The following is a 16,474-nucleotide window of genomic DNA, read 5'->3' as shown; positions in this document are numbered from 1 at the left end:
TAGCACTTCTATTTCTTAGTGTGTACTGAAAAGAATTCAAAGCAGGGTCTCAAACAGGTATTTGCACCCCCATGTTCATAGCAGCATTATTCACCACAGCCAAAAGGTGGAAGCAACCCAAGTGTGCAACAGTGAATGAATGAATGAATAAACAAAATGTGGGATATATATACAATGGGAGTCTTAAAAAAGGAAAGAAATTCTGGCACATGCTATAACATGGATGAACTTTAAAGACATTATGCTAAGTCAAATAAACCAGTCACAAAAGGACAAATATTCTATAATTCCACCTATATGAAGGACAAATTTATAGAGACAGAAAGTAGAATAGTGATTGCTAGGGACTGAGGGTGGTGGGGAGGGGAGAGTTATTGTTTAATAGGTAGAGTTTCAGTTTCAGAGGATGAAAAAGTTCTGTAGAGAGATGGCAGTGATGGTCCACAACAAGAGGAATGCACTTAATGTCAAGGAACTATACATTTAAAAATGTTTGTTAAAAGGGTAAATTTTGTTATGTATATTTTTACCACAATAAAAAGAAGGAATAGGAACAGGTTTAGTTTCTTTTTCATTTATCTAGCTCTATATAAAAAGTTTGAATTTTCTGTGACATTGAAAAACATATATGTTACTTCTCTTCTTTTACCTGCAGTGATCATGGATTTAAAGCAGGACTTCTGGTCTATTCGTGGCCATATAATGTACTTTGCTTTTGGTCTTTTGTGTCGTAATGTTAAGAAACACAGGGTTAGACTCATACCAGTTGCCATCGGAACTACAAAGCAGTTGGTCACCGTATGGACACCTACAAATAAGAAGAAAAACAGAAATTAGTTATTCCGCTGAAAAAACAGCATCCTTCTTAAAGAAATTATATACTTCTATCAAATAAAAAGAGTTAACAGACTTAGTGCTTATTCTTCTGTACTCACACTCAGGAAGCTCACTGCTAAATTCATCCTCCAGGCTTATGGCTCTGATTTTCTATCTTATTCTAAAAGTTTTATTTTTATATATATATATATATATATATATATATATATATATATATATATATATATATATATATATATATATATATATATATATATTTGTCTTTTCAAAAGCCATTTATACTCTTTTTGGAGAGAAGCATTAATAAAAGAAATTAGGCAAAGGTTTGTGTGACTGGTCAGCCAAAAGTATTATGATTAACACAGTACATACCAGCCAACTTTATGATGTCCAGGACCAAAGAATTGGTAATTTTGTTCAAAAGGCTAGAACCTGCAGCTTTGGGTTGCACAGCAGAAATATCACCCGATCGTCCAATTCCATGAATGAACCTAAGCAAAAAATGGCCAACAACTGGACAAAAATATTCAGTGTTCTAAGTAATCCACTGTATAAGTATACAAATACAATAACCAAATAAACACTATACTTGACTATTAATAATGTGAAAATATCTAGTTAAATCAAAACAAATTCATCAAGTATGCTGTGGTAGCTAGTCTTCATGATGGCCACCATCAATTCCTTTTCTCCCTATGCCCATATGCCACTGCCACACCAAGAGATGGGGTCTAATTCCTCTCTACCTGAAGCTAGGCTGGCCTTAGTGACTTGCTTGGTCTGGAAGAATCTAGCAGGAGTGATGGTCTGGAACTTCTGAGCTAGGTCATAAGAAGCCTTATATCTTCTATCTGGCCTCTTGAAGGGTTTGCTCAAGGGGAGGTGGGGGGCAGGGGGTCCTCTCTTCAAAGCCAGCTGCTATGCTGGGGAAAGACCAAGCCAAGCCACTTGGAGAGGCCATCTGAGCTCCCAGCCATCTGAGTGACTCAACTTGGATAAACTGCCCAGTTGAACCTTCAGATGACTAAACTCTCAGCCAACACCTGACTGTACTACATGAGAGACCTGAAGCAATAATCACCTGCTGAGTCCAGGTAACCTGTCAGAGATAACAATAAATGACTGTTTTAAGCCACTATGTTTTGAGGTGGTTTGTTATACAGCAATAGAAAACCAGGACATATGCAACATTAAATTCTCTTCTTTCTTCCCATTTCCCTAATCAGAGCAGTGAGCTAACTTCTAACAGGGATGAGCTGATGTTTCAAATACTGCCTTAAGTTTAGAAGAAGTACAGGCTCCTTGAAAATTAGTGTGCAAATCCACTCATTTTAAATTTGGTCATGTTATACACTATTTAAAGACACCTCTGAATACACTTCAAAATCAAAAATCTGTTTGTTATTTATAGTTGCCTAGATCAGAAATTCTGCACACTGGAATTATCACAGAACACGTGTCACACTCTATTACCACTGCAACCTCACATACAAAGAATTTTTTTACATATATTATCAACCATGTTATCACCTTATTTTTAACCATTAGTTTTTCATCCAGGTCATACATTCATTATCATTAGTTTTGACTGCAATAGTTTCGGTTGAAATAAAATTCTACTATTCCTAGGAAAATTTCATCATGATTTAAAATCATGGAAGACGGGAGTTTGAAAGAGTTTACCTATATTTCGCAGAAAGGTTGGAGAACAGAGAAATGATCATATTTGAAACCACTAACAACTAAATGGTTATCAGAATTGATGAAAAGCTTTCTGAATAATGCAAAAGAAAAAAGTGACTTAATAATCTAAAATTATAATATACCTTTCCTACATCTACTGCAACAAAGCAAAATATTTATAAAATGGGATTCAGTTTAGATGCAGATGAATGACATTAAAGTTCTATAAATATACCATTCTCTAAAAAACTTGCCATGTTAGAAAAGAAACATGGAAAACTATAAACAACCTTAGCATATTTTAAACTCATAACAACCAAATAGGTTTATTAGGTTAAACACTCTTAACAGAATGTATAGACAGTACAAACATTCTTAACAGAACGTACAGCCAGTATCCTTAATCACCCAGAAGCTGACAGGGTATAACCACCTCATATTAGAACTTTTACCCTATTGTCCTGAAAAGCACCTACTCAGGTACATTGTTTCCATCTCCCTGTTGCATCTAGTTCACATGCCCATTTAAACAAGAAGTAGGTTACAAACGGACATTTTATAATTTAATATGATTAATACTACCACCATCGTTTTTAACAAAAAAAAAAAGGGGGGGGGGGGAGGAAATGCTTTATACTTAAAAAAATCATACCTGTAATGTCGCCGAGCAACTAATGCAGATGCCACTCTCCCTTCCCTTTCTCCCACACCACAATTGCCCAGGAAATTGTTGCTATCCATAATTGCAAGTTCATGTAAAAAGAGTTCAAGTGTACTTTCATCCCAACCATCCTCTGGACACTTGCCCTTAAGAAAAGAAAAAAGAAAACAAAAAAAGGCTTATGACTATATTTAAGAAACCATCATTCCCCAGAACCCTACTTCAATGAACTTTAAAACTTTTCCATGCACATTTTGCCATGCTCCTTGTTTTCTAAAATTCAGACATAAATTCAGCACTCTGAAGAAACTCTGAATAAGCAAAACGTTTGTGTTACACTATTACAATTATCCATCCACACGATGCTGCGAGAAGTGATGATAAATACATACAAAGAGATTACTAAGGTTTAAAGTTGCAGTTAAAAGTAACTGAAAACGAACAAACCTTATCTTCAACTAGGATTTTTCACACCAGGGTGTTAGAACTAGGGTTGTCAAACTTTAGTGACATTAAAATTCAGGATGCTGGCAAGAACGAGACCTGTGACGTTCCTCAGCAACACCTGCTTCGAGTTAGTATATCGTAGTTTATAAATATCATGTGTTCCCCAGGAGTAGTGAAAGATGGAAGACGCGAACTTTGCCCTATCCGCAAACAAAAAAGTAAATCATACCGGCCTTCCCCTCGCTTCCCCAACCCGAAGATAAGGGGGGGGAAAAAAAAAAAAAGGCTCAAAGTTCCGAACTCCCCACATCCCCTAATAACACTCTCTGGGTTTTTGCCAGCATTGGCGAGGCTGAGAAGGAGCTGAGCGGCGCAAGCCGGCATATGGCATGCCCAGCTGCGAAAGACTCTGAGGACAGGGCTCAACCAGCAAATACGACCGGGTGAGGCAGGTCCTGAAACTAACAGGGGCGCTGGGCGGAGCCGGAGCCTGGGGGGCGCGGCAGTTGGGGAGGGACCCGAAAGCTCTGTACCTTCTCCAGAAGCAGCCGTATGAGGTGCTCGTGCGAGCGGCGGGCCTCACAGCCCTGCCGCACGTAAGCCGGCGACACCAGCCGCTCGCCCGCCGCGAAGCTCTCGCGGTTCATGCCCGCAGTGGCGACCGCTGCCGGACAACAACTGACACACGCCGGACACACTTCGAAACCAGGAGGCGACTCGCCGCCTGGACGGTACGGGAAGACCTTGGAACAAACATCTACGTCGCGCTCTCGCACATGCGCAAGCCGCTCCAAATAGCGTGCCAGGAGCGGAAGTATTTGAGCATGCGCAGAGGTGTCAGGGCGTTTGGCGGGCTTCAGGCTGCACAGAAAACGAGCCCCGCCTCCCTGCATCTGATTGGTCCAGTTAAACCCTAGTGTGCCTAAGACCGTCTTGAAGGAAGGACTTTTCTTCTGTGAGGAGGAGCTGAGGAGTCAGGGGCAAGTGCGTGGCCTCTCTGAAGAAAACACTTCCGAAGTTATTCTGTGTTCCACTCCTGTTGAATGATGAGCTCTGGGAGTCTGTGCTTCAGCCTTACTCAGGTCGTGTTTCTCAGATCCCTGAACCGTTCATCCTTACCCTCATACATTTCAACATTTACAGTTGCCTGGCAACCCCATATTTTTTTTTTTTTTTGACCGCACCACCTGGCATGGGGCATCTTAGTACCTCCACCAGGGATTGAACCAGTGCCCCCTGCAGGGGAAGCGTGGAGTACTAACCACTGGACTGCCAGGCAATTCCCTGGCGACCCCATTTGAAATAGTGGTGCCCCACTCCTTTTCTCCTTTGCATTACAGAATTTTTGGCCATAGCACTTATCATTCACCTCCTGATATAACAGACATTTGTTTATACACACACACACACACACACACACACACCCCTATGAATGTAAACTCTCTGAAAGGCAGGGCCTTGGTGTTTGCTGCTATACTCCACGAACACCTAGAAAAGTGCCCAGAATATAGAAGGGGCTTAAAAAAAAATTTTAATACTGAATTAATGAATTAGTTTCACTATTCAACAACCCAGCACTAGGTGCCTGAGATACAGAAATGAAAAGGTAGATTCCCTGCCTTTGATTTCCTCCTAATCTTCCCTTTAGGTGAGCCTACAGTAATTCCTGAAATCACTCTAATCTAGCGGTGTGCTAGGGCCCACTTGCACTGGTTCATACTTGCTTGCAAGAGCTGATTGTTAAAAAAATGTTCAGTAATTTTGTGGGCTGGTTTTTAAATACAGCTTCTCTTAATTGTAATTTTACAATTAAGCCAATTGTATTAAAAGCAAAAGTAGTAAATACTCAAAGTCATCACTTCCTAATTATTGTACTACATTTTACTATTATCTCTGCTCTTGAGATTATTTACATCTGTTGTACCTGAATAGTGGAAATAAGATATACTGGCATCCTATTGCCCATCTCTTTCCAACTCCCTTTTTTAGTGGCATCATGTTGGTAGCTTGAAACTGGCTGTGGTAGTATTTACACCGTGGAAATCAGCAAACTCTACAAATCCGGCTCTTACCTTCTCCCCATATACCACTCCCCTAGGACTCAGTTGTTTAACATGTACCAACTCACCACTATTCCTACTGCATGTTCCCAGGGCATCCTGCCATTTATCAGCCATAGTGCTTGTCAAATTCCATTTCAATTGTTAATTTTTTGTCTTCCTCAACTAGACTGTGAGCTCCTGGTTGACAAGGACTATATTTGACGTCTGTGTTCAAAGCACAGCACGGAACACTGTGTAATAGATGTTCAACAGCTTCCCCTTGCCAACAGCCTCCAATCAGAGCACACCTGAACCCTTCCTCTTTTTCACCATAAAGCTTTTCCACTCCCCTGCCTGCCTTTGAGTCTGCCAAATGCCAAGTGGTAGTAACTAACTCTCTTGCACTACCAAGTTCTGAATAAATAGTCTCTGTTTGTTATTTGGATGGTCTTCATTACTTTCCACAGTTTTCCTGAAGGCTCCACTGAGACACGGACTGCACTTCCATCACCATGGACCCCAGCCTTCAGCCAGATGAGGTTCCCACAGAGACCATAGTGCCTTGCTCCTTGTTGCTGTCAAGTCTGTGCCAACATGGTAAGTCAGTGCTGAATCTGAGCTCCACTATTTTTGTGTGGAATTCCTCAGCTATTTATTCTAAGTTTGGTACCCAGGTTTTGTTATTGGTTCCAATTTTGTTTGACATCCTTGGTGGAATCAGACCATTCCTTTTCATGCTTTTTGGTTCTCTTTTGTACTTCTATTTTGTATTGAGCTGTCTGAAAGTGTGGTCATAAGAAGAAGAATCATGGGGTAGAACACAGGCATAGGCCCTATAAGCCTATGGCTTGTTTGAGCCAGCCTCACAGACTGATGAGTTTGCTGTTCCTACCAGACCGGCATACATTTGGACAAACTTCGTTGCGAGTCACCAGTAAAACTGGATGAGGTTCTCCTTTCCTCTTGATTTTTTGTTCTGAGAGCTTGCCTTTGATCAAGAGGGAGTTCACTCTAATTTTTCACCTGCCAAGGGGCACAGATTGTTGGGTCTGTGTGCAGAGGGGTCTTGAAACATGAAGAGAACAAACATCGCTTTTAACCAACCATTGCCAGCTCTCCTAAGGTCATCAAAGCTTAAAACCTCTCCTCCTCTGGGAAAAAATGGCTGCTTCTTATGTGTATTTTTGTTACAATCCTAATACTGGTGCCTAGTTCTCTAAATGGTGTAACTTCAGCAGTGAGTATTTGGGCCTTCAGTGGCCACTCTGGGGAACATTTGACTTGAATACATATTTTATTGATAGGCACCTTAGAAAAGAAAGGGAATTAAGATTCCCTTTCTAAAATAATACATATTTTATTTGATAGGCACCTTAGAAAAGAAAGGGAATTAAGATTTCTCAGGCCCAATGGGCAGCTGTGTTTGATTAGTATGCAGAAGCCTCCAAAGGAAATTCTCGTTCGAAAAGTATTTCACTAAAAGATTCTTTAGCCAAAGCCAATGAGCAATTTAACAAACTTCTGTTTTTTTTTTAAGCTTTTCTCTTTTTTAAAAAATTTATTTATTTATGTATTTATTTTTGGCTGCGTTGGGTCTTTGTTGCTGCATGTGGGCTTTCTCTAGTTGCAGCGAGCAGGGGCCACTCTTCGTTGCGGTGCATAGGCTTCTCATTGCGGTGGCTTCTCTTGTTGCAGAGCATGGGCTCTAGGCGTGTGGGCTTCAGTAGTTGTGGTACATGAGCTCAGTAGTTGTGGCTCGCAGGCTCTAGAGCGCAGGCTCAGTAGTTGTGGTTCACGGGCTTAGTTGCTCTGCGGCATGTGGGATCTTCCCGGACCAGGGCTCGAACCCATGTCCCCTGCATTGGCAGGCAGATTCTCAACCACTGTGCCATCAGGGAAGTCCCAATTTAACAAACTTAAGCAACAATAAACTAGACTCCTTTCCTAGTAAATCCTCCTCATCCTTGTTGCCTCCCTACATCCAGATGCCCCTCTTCTTCCTTGTCCTCGTGACCTCATCAACTCTTCCCTTCTCTTCCTCTTGTCCACACCCCCTCCCTACTCCCAGAAACTCTCCTAAGAGTACAAAATGCCAGTTGCCTCTAAAGATCCATCCCTCCTATGAGCCAGATATATGGGCAACTGCATAATTTAAACTTTGGCCCCAAGATGAATTAAGAGCTATAATTAAGCATCTCTGCTGCCATATAAGACCAACAACTATGCATAGGAGAATTTTAAATTAGTTTGGGTGTATATGATTCAGGGTTACCTAACCTATATCAACTTGTACACATGTCGGTCCGAACCTCAGAACCTCAGCTAAATCTTGGATGGCAAAGCTGATTGGATTGACCCAGAAAGGCATCTACAGAATCTCTCTTTCTACAATAAACCTGTCCAAAAAAAAGGATCTAAAATATATATATATATACTTGAAAAGCAGGACAAAGTCTCCTAAAAGTACTGTAGTATCCCCAAACATTTCCAATAAAAATTTATTGGCCCATAATTGAACCATACAAACAGAAAAATGATGAAAATATAGGAGATTTCCTTGATTTTCTAGTAGAAAATACCTTCTGACAACATTCAGGAGTTAATGAAGGTGCCAGTTGTAAAAGTAGTCCTTACATCTCATTTTGTCAATGGGGTTAAACCTGAAACTGGAAGCCTAATTCAAGAGTAGAAATTAGAATGCGAAATAGCTCCTTTGCCTGAACTAAAACACCTGTCAGAACATTTTGAACAGCTTTAGATAAAAATAAGACAGAATCCAAAATAAACTATAATCATGCAGACTCAACAGCTAGGTGGCCCACTTCCCAAGCAACTATTTTTGTCAAGGTAGACATTGTAAACAAAAAGGACACTGGAGAAAAAGAATGTCCCATCCTATAAAAGAAAAACCAAGATGAAGAAAATCCCTCAATTCTGATCAATGGGGGTGCTCTGAAAAAGGAAAACACTTTCAATAACCTGACTTACCCTTAAACACTCAAGTTGAATAAATATAGATGGTCAACCTCATCAATTCCTGGTAGATAGGGATGCTATTCTTACTACATTAAACACCATCTTTGCTCAACCTCTTCCTCAGAGTAACCATACACACAAGTGACAATTCTTTCAAGTAACCCACAGATATTTCCTATCTCCCAGCCCTTAGCTGTAACACTTGAGCCCTTGAATAAAAAACATTCCTTCCAGCTCTGTGATACCACCCTGCAAATTTAATAGGGAGAGACTTACTTTGCAAATGGAATTGTAATATTAAATACACAACAGAACAACTATTAAAGTTCCAGAGGACTCTTCTATTCATAATCAAGTTGTGTCTGTTCTGGATATACCTTTGCCTTCTCTATTATATTTGATGCATACCCCAGATAAAGGTCTTGACATCATACATGACATTCTATGACCTTAAAAGTCTCTTGACATAGAAAACTAATTAGAGCAGTAAATAGATCCTACCAAATATCCCCAATATCCCTTGAAGCCAGAAACAAAGGAAGGTTTCAAAGCTGTAGTTGAATGCCTTATATCCAAAGGTCTTCTTATATCCTTCACTAGCCCTTGTAACACTCAGTAAAGAAACCAAATGGATACGGATATCAATTTCTTCAAGACCTCAGGACAATCAACAAAACTTTTATCCCTCACTTCCCAGTGATACCTAACGCAAATACTATCTTGGCATCAATTCTACCTGAAGCTACTTGCTTTACTATTTCTTCAAGACCTCAGGACAATCAACAAAACTTTTATCCCTCACTGCCCAGTGATACCTAACGCAAATACTATCTTGGCATCAATTCTACCTGAAGCTACTTGCTTTACTGTAGTGGACCTTTGCTTTGTCTTTTTTGATGGCCTCTAGATCACATCTAGGACAGTCAATACCTTTTAGCCTTCACCTGAAGAAGATAACAGTATTCCTAGACAGTCATGCCCCAGAGGTTCACTGAAGCCCCCTCCTATTTTTCTCAGTTCCTCAAACAAGTCTTAACAGATCTAAATTTCCCGTGTTATTAAGTTCTGTTACAATATGTAGATGATGCCTTACTTTATTCAAAGATTAAGAAAACTTGAAAAAGGATTCCATTTACTTGCTCTCAGTCTTAGAAGAAAAGGGACAAAGTTTCAACAGATAAACTGCAGTTTTTCCAAAGCACAGTCCATTATTTAGGTCATGGGATATCTAAGGAGGGGAAAACGCTCTCTCTTGATAGACTAACGACTATCCAAACTTACCTTAGACCTCTCACAAAATAACAGTATGACAGGATTTCTAGGTTTAACTGGATCTTGCAGACAAATTTTTATAAGATTGCAATGCCTCTTTATGAGTTGACTAAGTTCTCAGTAAGAGACCTTCTTTTCTGGGAACCCAGATATGGAACAGGCCTTCTGTAATACGAAGAAAGTTCTTCAGTAGATTCATTCACGGGCATTCCTAACTACAAAATTCCCTTTTGTCTATATGTGCATAAGTGATCTGGAGAAGCCCTTGGGATTTTAATTCAACTTCATGGGAACCATCAAAAACATATTGCCAGACCCTTGACCTGGTTGCAAAGATTTATTCCCCATGTCTTATAGTAATAGCTGCTGCTAAAAATAAATAAATAAATAATTGTTGAGGTTTCTGCTGAGCTACTTCTAGGCTCCTTGCTTGACATCACGGTTCCTCATACAGGACAGACATTACTACTGGCTAAGAACATGCAACACTTTTCAGCCAGCTGATTAACCTCCTATGACATTGTTACTCTTGTAGTCTCGCATTGCTAACTATTCACCACTCCAACACTGAATTTGCCACTTTGCCAGACGAATGTGAACCTCACAGTTGTCTTACCTTTGCTAGGGAATGTTGTGTACACACTCAAATGTATTAGAGAATGCCACTGAGAACCACAAACTAATATTATTTGTTGATGGCTCATACCTCAAAACTGAAACTGGAGGTTATCAAGCAGGATATACTATCACTAATTTCAGCTCTCCTTTGGAATGCAGTCCTCTGCCCAAGGTAAAAATCAGCCCAGATGCCAGAACTTTTTGCACTTAATGGAGCTAGTCAATTAACCAAAGACCAGAGAGTAAGCATATATAGAAAGATAGAATGTATGCTTTTGGAATAGTACATGACTTTGAAAACAATACTGGAAATCTCATTCAAAAAATGGACGAGTTAGGAAACTTTAGGTGCATTCCTACATCTTAGAGAGGTGGCTGTTATGAAAATGGAGGCTCATGCAAAAAGGGATAATATGGTAAAGAAAATGCTCTAGCAGATCATTGTGCCAAACAAGCAGCCTTAACCAATGTTATGATCCTATCTAAACCTCAATGCATCAATCTATGGAGGTATTCAAAGAGGCCATTATAAATATCAGTGTTTAACCCCTGATTTTGAAAGGTAAAAATGGAAAAACTCTGGTTGTACCTTTCACTCAGATAGTCTCTGGAACTCCCAAGATGGCTGCTTGGTGGCATCAGATGACTTCAAATGGAAATTAGCTAAATTTCTCCATGAAACTACTTATCACGTTAGAGACAAATCAGTTGCTCTCTTAAATCAGGACTGATCAGGAAACTCTAAAAGGTTAGCTGAGGTTATTTTCAGGTCATGTGTCACCAATCAACAATGTAATCCTGAAAAAAACCATAAAGGTGGGACGTAGCCTGTAACCAAAGCCTCAATAGCCTTTTGAACACCTTCAATTTTTTTTTAGTTATTGTATGTCTATTTTAAAATATTTTTTAGTGATTGTATGTCTACTTTCAGGATGAGCTGCAGCATTTCCTTGCCAAAAAGCTATAGGCTTCACAGCTACTAAAAATCTGCTTGATTTTTATTTCTAACCTGGGGCATAGCAATTTGTACATCAGGTGACCAAGCACACACTTTATGGTAATCATTATAAAAGAATTCTGTAATGCATTTCCCCTTACTCAAAAACTACATTGTCCTTACCACCTACAATGTTCTGGAAATGTTGAAAGAACCGATAGCATCCTTAAATTTAAATTAACAAAACTTTCAGAAATGTTTGCTATCACTTGGCCAAAGGTAATCCCACTCCCACTAGCCTTTATGGCCATATGGTCCATCCCCTTGGGGACACATCACACATCACACATCACATCAGTTATTCCCCTATGAATTGGCAACTGGAAGGCCCAAGCATTTAGGGATTTCACCTCTAATAATAGTCTCTGTCCTGCTGCACACAGACTTGAGAAAATATTGCAGGGACTCATGTACTATACCCCATCCTATCACCAAGATCATTTTGCCATTATTCCCACAACATCTTCCTAAGCAGCCTGTTTGTGATCTTCGGCCAGGAGATTTCAGCTATTGGAAGAGATATAAGAGACAAACTGTTCTTGAACCTCATTGGTAAGGACCTTATCAGGAACTGCTAACAACAAGTACAACAGTGTTACTCCAGAGAGTCAATCATGGGATTCAAGTTTCACAACTAAAGAATCAATTCAGAATTCCACGCAATTAGAAGATTACTCCAATAAGGCAGCTCAAAGTGAAGATTCTCAGGGATCTTCTAGAAGAAGCCAATCTTTGGAAGTTGGCAGCTGACTCAAGACCTTCAGAAAAAGCAGATGACCTCAAATAGTAGACAGCTTCCTCCCAAGATATTGAACCAAGATCCCTGCCCTATTCCTGTTTTTTAACTGCTTGCTTATTCTCTACCTGGGAGAATTACTGATTCATTGCTCAGGCAGGGTCCCCAGTGGTGAGAATCATACAAAGAGAAAAGACTATAAGAAACTTGTTGCTAACTAAAGCAGAATTTTTCAATGATACCATTTCTGCCCTAGATGGAATACAAATTAGTTGCAATTCATTGGCATGAGTAGTAATGGACAAATGCATTTTTCTAGGTTTCTTATTGGCCAGTCATGGTGGCATCTGTGCCATTGCTAAAATTCTTGCTGTACTTAGATCAATAAAAAATCCAAGATAGAAAAGGCTATACATTGTTTTAAGGAAAAAGCTAATTAGCTGTCTTAAGTTGATACTCATGGCCTGTAGGATTTGCTGTCTTGGCCTGAGTTGGATCTATTGGGTTCCTGGTTCTAAAGCATCTTAAAAGAACTTCTATTTGTTTTTGTTTTTATCATAATGGTCATGATGCTGGTCTTTGCAGTCTATGTAGAGTCTTAAATTCTTCTGTACACTCACTCTTTCATCAGATTATTACCATAATAATAAAACAACAAAAAGTTTAAGAAGATCTCACAATAAAATTGACTATGAAGGCAACTGAGCAATCCCTAGGAGGTGAAGATCTGGATCTCTAGCCTTCCCTACATTGGCCAACGTCTTTCAAGTGAGAAAATGACCCAAAAGGGCAGGGTCTGAGGAGCTGACTATACAAAGGAACACTACCCAGACCATATATGATGATAGAACTCTGACCCAAAGCCTTGCAGCAACCAACCCAGGAAGGCAAACCACAGTCTCTGCAGCAATCATCCTAGAATAGTCAGGATTGGTCAAGCACCAAAAGCATCCCTTTAATTTGCCTCCACTTCCAAAGCAGGACCGATTCGAAAAAGCTATTCTTCACACCAGTCACATAAGATACCTCATTTCTAGTTAACCGATCTCTAGCTTCCTCATGCCAACAGCCTACAACCGGAGCATACCTGACGCCTTCTCTTTTTTTCCATTTTAAAGCTTTCCCACTGCCCTGCCTGCCTCAATTGCAATTGAGAAGGGCACTTCAGCTCCACGATATTTTTCTCCAAAACCAATAACCCCATTATAACCATGGGAAAATATCAGACAAACCCTAACTGAGGAACATTCTAGGAAATACCTGACCAGTACTCCTCAAAACTGTCATAATCATGGAAAAAAATAAAATCTGAGAAATTATCATAGACCGAAGAAAACTAGGGAAGGCATGGTGACTGAATGCAGTGTGGTTTCCTGGATTGAATCCTGGAACAGAAAGAGGACATTTGTGAGAAAACCAGAAAAATCCAAATAACAGTCTGAAGTGTGGTCAACAATATGTGTCAGTATTAGTTTCTTAGTTTTGACAAATGTATTATGGTACTATTAGACATTAACATTAGGAGAAGCTAGGTGAAGGATATATGGGAAACTTTATCCATCTCTGACCATCTAAAATTGTTCCAAAATTTTAAAATTTATTTTTTTTAAAAAAGGACACATTTTCAGGCAAAAACAGAGAGTTTTCAACAACAGAACACCACTCAAGGAAATGCTAAAAAGTGTCCTCAAGGCAAAAAGAAAAAGTTCCAGATGAGATAGCAAAGATGCAAGAAGGGATAAGGAGCAACAAAAATATATGGATGTAAATATATGGGTGAATCTAGGTTAATATTGTCTACATAAATAACTACAGTAATGTGTTGAGGGATTTAACTATATATAGAATTAAAGTACATAGTTGGCATTTAAGTAGGGAGGAGATAAATAGAGTAAATACAGTTAAGGTGTTCTGAGGGTTTTGTAGTCATAGAGTGGCCCATGAACTTACTAGAAAGCAGAATCTTGGGCCTCTCCCCAGACTCACTAAATCATAATTTTCATTTTAACAAGCTCCCCTGTGATTCACATGCACATTAAAGTTTGGGAAATATTGTTCCAAAAGTGCTTGTATTATCTCAAAAGGAGAGTAAAACTACCAATTGATATTAGATTTTTGCAAATCTAGAATTTATTTTATAATCTCTAGGGTAACCAATAAAGGAATAGTTTTTTTTTTTTTTTTGAAGGTTCCGGGCCAGTAGAGTTTATTCACGGTTGTGGCCCCAGCCTAGGTTCCTCAATGGAAGCCACACCTTGAGCCTGGGGGGTTTCTTGCTGGGGCAGGAGGTGTTTATGCCTGCCACCCCCCAGGCTCACACCTCATAGAAGATCACAGGGAAATCCACGTGGATGCGGGGGACGGGGGGGGGGGGGGGGGGGGGGGGGATCCAGCTTCACGATGCCCTTAGGAATCAGGTTCTTATGTACCCACCTCAGCTTGGCCCGCTTCTGCCCGTTGTTGGTGACGATTGTCTCCTCATAGAACTCGTGAGCCAGACCCCCATCCTCGTCATAGAACATGGAGCCGCGGCGCGTGAATACGAAGAGGGGCACGACTCGGCCTCACGGTCGCACCAAAGCTTGCTCAGCGACAGCCGCCTCCGGGCCGCCGCCCCCCGCTGTCGAGGCGAAGAGCCACAGGCCCCGAGCTTTGGAGCCGCTGGCGCCCATGTCAGGGCCACCGGCTCATGGCGGGCCCCGCGACAGCTTTGCTCTCACAGGGCCGTCGGCGCCGCCATGCCCCGCCTAGGCCTCCGCTCGCAGGTGCCGCCGGCGCCCCCTTCCGCAGGCTCCTAGGAATAGTTTCTAAAAGTGTGTAATTTCCAATCTAACACGGGGGAAAAGTGGGATAACAAAAAATAATCAGTTCAAAATAAGGCAGAGGGCTTCCCTGGTGGCGCAGTGGTTGAGAGTCTGCCTGCCAATGCAGGGGACACGGGTTCGAGCCCTGGTCTGGGAAGATCCCACATGCCGCGGAGCAACTGGGCCTGTGAGCCATAATTACTGAGCCTGCGCGTCTGGAGCCTGTGCTCCACAACAAGAGAGGCCGCGGTAGTGAGAGGCCCGCGCACCGCAATGAAGAGTTGTCCCCGCTTGCCACAACTAGAGAAAGCCCTTGCACAGAAATGAAGACCCAACACAGCCATAAATAAATAAATTAAAAAAAAAAAAATAAGGCAGAAAAGAGTGAAAAAGAAACAGAACAGGTAGGACACATAGAAACCATATTAAATATAAGTGAAGTAAATTATCAGACGATTTTTTTCAAACAATTACATGCTTTGTACTGAGAACACATCTAAAACAAAAGACTATACAAAGATTGAAAATTGAAAGTAAAAGAATGGGAAGAAATATAACATGGAAATACTAACAAAAAGAAAGCTGACATAGATTTTTAATATTAGATGAAGTAGACTTTAAGGTAAATGGCATTACTAAACATAAAGAGGAATACTTCATAATGATAAAAGACTCAGCTCACCAGGAAAATATAATAATTCTAAATTTGTATACACCAAATAACATAATTTCAAAATACATAAGTCAAAACTGATAAAAGGAAAAATAGATAAATCTATAGTCATTTTGAGATATTACAGAACACCTTTTAGGAACTAATAGGTCAAATTAACACAGAAAATTAGTAAAGATTGAGAAATACTATGTTTAGTAAACTTGATCTAATGGACGTTCATAGAGCCCTGTACCCAACAACTGCAGAGCCACACATTGTTTTCAAGGTCACGTGGAACATTTTCCAGAATTGACTACATCCTGGGTCATAAAACAAGTCACAACAGATTTCAAAGCAGTAAAATCATGCAGAGTACCTCATCTGACACAGTGCAACTAAGCTAAGAATCGATAACAAAAACAAGACTATTTGGAAATTAAGCAATATTGTAAGTACTCCATACATCAAAGAAAATGTTATAATAGAAATTAGAAAGTATTTTGAACTGAATGATAGTAAAAATACCACATATCAAGGCTTATGGGAAGAAGCTAAAACCATGCTTGGGAGAAACATATGACTTTAAAAGCAAAAGAGGGGACTTCCCTGGTGGTCCAGCGGTTAAGACTCTGTGCTCCCAATGCAGGGGGCACAACTAAGACCCGGCACAGCCAAAATAAATAAATTTTTTTTTTTTTAAAGCAAAAGGGAGGGGGCGTGGAAAGAAAAAAGCATATAGTAGAAAG

General features: G+C 40.2%; 1 protein-coding gene and 1 pseudogene across 1 annotated transcript in view; both read right to left on the bottom strand.

Moving 5' to 3' along the window:
* The window catches only part of SEPSECS (Sep (O-phosphoserine) tRNA:Sec (selenocysteine) tRNA synthase), a 33,311-nt gene extending 28,911 nt beyond the window's left edge, over nt 1-4,400 (bottom strand). The window contains exons 1-4 of the mRNA XM_036852946.1: nt 4,162-4,400; nt 3,173-3,327; nt 1,210-1,328; nt 650-808 (exon numbers count right to left, since the gene is read on the bottom strand). Of these exons, the coding sequence (XP_036708841.1) occupies nt 650-808; nt 1,210-1,328; nt 3,173-3,327; nt 4,162-4,275 (547 nt within the window). The 5' untranslated portion in view covers nt 4,276-4,400. The remainder of the gene's footprint in view (nt 1-649; nt 809-1,209; nt 1,329-3,172; nt 3,328-4,161) is intronic.
* Nucleotides 4,401-14,583: 10,183 nt separating this feature from the next.
* Nucleotides 14,584-15,051, bottom strand: LOC118896037 (annotated as a pseudogene).
* Nucleotides 15,052-16,474: the final 1,423 nt, after the last annotated feature.

Source organism: Balaenoptera musculus, chromosome 5 (genome assembly GCF_009873245.2).
Source record: "Balaenoptera musculus isolate JJ_BM4_2016_0621 chromosome 5, mBalMus1.pri.v3, whole genome shotgun sequence".
Lineage (NCBI taxonomy): Eukaryota > Metazoa > Chordata > Mammalia > Artiodactyla > Balaenopteridae > Balaenoptera > Balaenoptera musculus.
Note: the sequence above shows the minus strand (reverse complement) of the source record. Positions and strands in the feature narration are given on the sequence as shown.